The sequence below is a fragment of the Mustela lutreola genome, chromosome 1, assembly GCF_030435805.1.
Source record: "Mustela lutreola isolate mMusLut2 chromosome 1, mMusLut2.pri, whole genome shotgun sequence".
In the NCBI taxonomy this organism is placed as follows: Eukaryota; Metazoa; Chordata; class Mammalia; order Carnivora; family Mustelidae; genus Mustela; species Mustela lutreola.
In genome coordinates, this window is record NC_081290.1 from 195,119,847 (window position 1) to 195,122,019 (window position 2,173).

The 2,173-nt window shown below is 43.1% G+C and overlaps 1 protein-coding gene across 1 annotated transcript; it reads right to left on the reverse strand.

Moving 5' to 3' along the window:
• Window positions 1-391: 391 nt before the first annotated feature.
• On the reverse strand, window positions 392-1,424 carry LOC131830606 (olfactory receptor 8B4). Its single transcript, XM_059173045.1, is given in 2 exon segments — window positions 392-821; window positions 823-1,424. Coding segments are annotated over 2 exon segments (1,032 nt in total).
• Between the last annotated feature and the right edge of the window lie 749 nt (window positions 1,425-2,173).

Below are 2,173 nucleotides of genomic sequence, written 5' to 3' on the forward strand. Positions count from 1 at the left end.
GTAAGTGTATGCATATGGGATGATTTATGATCTCTCTCAAGAAGCTGGGAGACTATCTTACCTATGCCACCAAGGGATCTACATTTGATCTTTGGTAAAGTTGTTCCCATAACTGAAGAAAACAAATTCACTCTCCTGGACCCTCTTTGGCATTACTTTCTCCCTCTCCCAGCCAGAAATATTGCTTGAACAAACCCATTTAGCCCACCAAGGAAAGGATGGAAGGCCTACAGCCTCATCTTACTCATCTCTTGGGCATAGTATAGAGTCTGGTAAACAGTGGACACTTAATAGATGTTAAATTGCATGCAACGAACCAATTTAGTACAAAATGGTATAATCTTCAGGAAGCAAGAGGCTTCCAATTTGTAAAGTGGAGAGAAGACCGACCCTACTTGAGAAAAAAAGATGGAAAGTTCTGCATCTGTAAATAAGAAGATACTTGAGTATGATGCTTATCAGTAATGAAGTCATACAAACAGAACCATAAGAAGAACACCCTTCTCAGAGTTTTACCCAGGGCAAGTTTCACATCCTTATTCCTCAGACTGTAGATCAAAGGGTTAAGCATGGGAACGACGTTGGTATAAAAGACTGAGGCAAATTTACTCTGGTCCATAGATCCAGGAAAAGAGGTTGTTAAATAGGTGAATGCCCCTGACCCAAAAAACAAAGCAACAACAATTATGTGTGAGCCACATGTGCTAAAGGCTTTGGATCTGCCTTCAGCAGAAGGAATGTGGAGAATATTAGAGAGAATCAAGGTATAACAAATGAAGATGCTGATACTAGATATTGAGATGACGACTCCCACAAAAAAAAAAAAAAAAAAACACCAGCTCATTGACATGGGTGCTGGTGCAGGAGAGCTGCAAGAGAGAGAGAACTTCACACAGGTAATGGTGGATGATGTTGGAATTACAGAAGGTCAGTCTCAACATGCTTCCAGTGTGGGCGATGGCTCCAGCAAACCCTATCACATATGAACCAAACATCAACAGAGAACAGACCTGAGGGGACATGGTGACCATGTACATCAGGGGGTTGCAGATAGCTACATAGTGATCATAGAAAACTGATACCAACACATAGCATTCAGAATTGATGAAGAAACAAAAGAAAACTAGTTGAGTCATGCTTCCTACGTAAGAGATGACATTTTCTAACACAAGACCATGCAGCATTTTGGAGGTAAACACACAGGCATAACAGAGGTCTATAAAAGATAAGTTGAAGAGGAAAAAGTACATTGGAGTGTGAAGGCTAGAATTCAGCCCAGTTAAGGTGATCAGGCCCAGATTGCCCACCACAGTGAATACATAGATCCCTAAGAACAGGAGGAAGAGGGGTAGCTGGAGCTCTGGTTGTTCTGATAATCCCACTAGGATAAAGTCAGTAACTGAGGAGCTGTTTCTCAGAGTCATTCTCTTCCAGGGAACTGTCTGTGGAAACAAGTGATAAAATACATAGATTGATAATAGGCACAAGCAGGACTGATAGAAGAAGGCACTAGAAGATGAGCCAGTACATGGATGTCCTACATTTTTACTCTCTTTTCTCTTCTATGCCCCCTCCCCTAGTCAGGTTGTTGACAATGTGCCTATGACTATATTTCAGCTGCCCTGGGCTAGAGTGTGTTCTTGGGCACAAGAATTCTGTCCCTTCTTGAGTGGTGAGGAGGTAGAATGCCTGCGTTGTTTGTCCAAAATACCCCAAGAGCCAGGAGTATAACCTGACCTCACAGCCTCAGGCTCTGAGAGACAGGAGCTCTCATGTCTCCACCCACCCTCTGCCTCCCTTTCCCACTCCGGAGAGAAAGTCCTACTGTCTCTGCATACCCTACCTTCTTCCTCTAAGCCCCTCACTCAATCTCACATTAAAATCAGTGTTGAGAACAGGGAAGGGCTCAATATATTCAGGATGTCTTGGTTGTGGGTTTAAAAGAAAACCATCAGGAAAGATCGGTTTCAGACATTTACCTTCCTTCTCCCTGGCCCCACTCAGTGCTGGGCCTTATGCAATCTATTTTACCATTAGCCCAAAGAAGAAAACGGTGTTTAGGCCTAAAGCAGGCAGCCTCTAGTGTTAACTCTTCTGATTTCCTCAGTGCTGAGAATCAGACCTTTTATAGACCCCAGTCACCAAGGTGCTCTGGGAATAGACTAAGATTTCT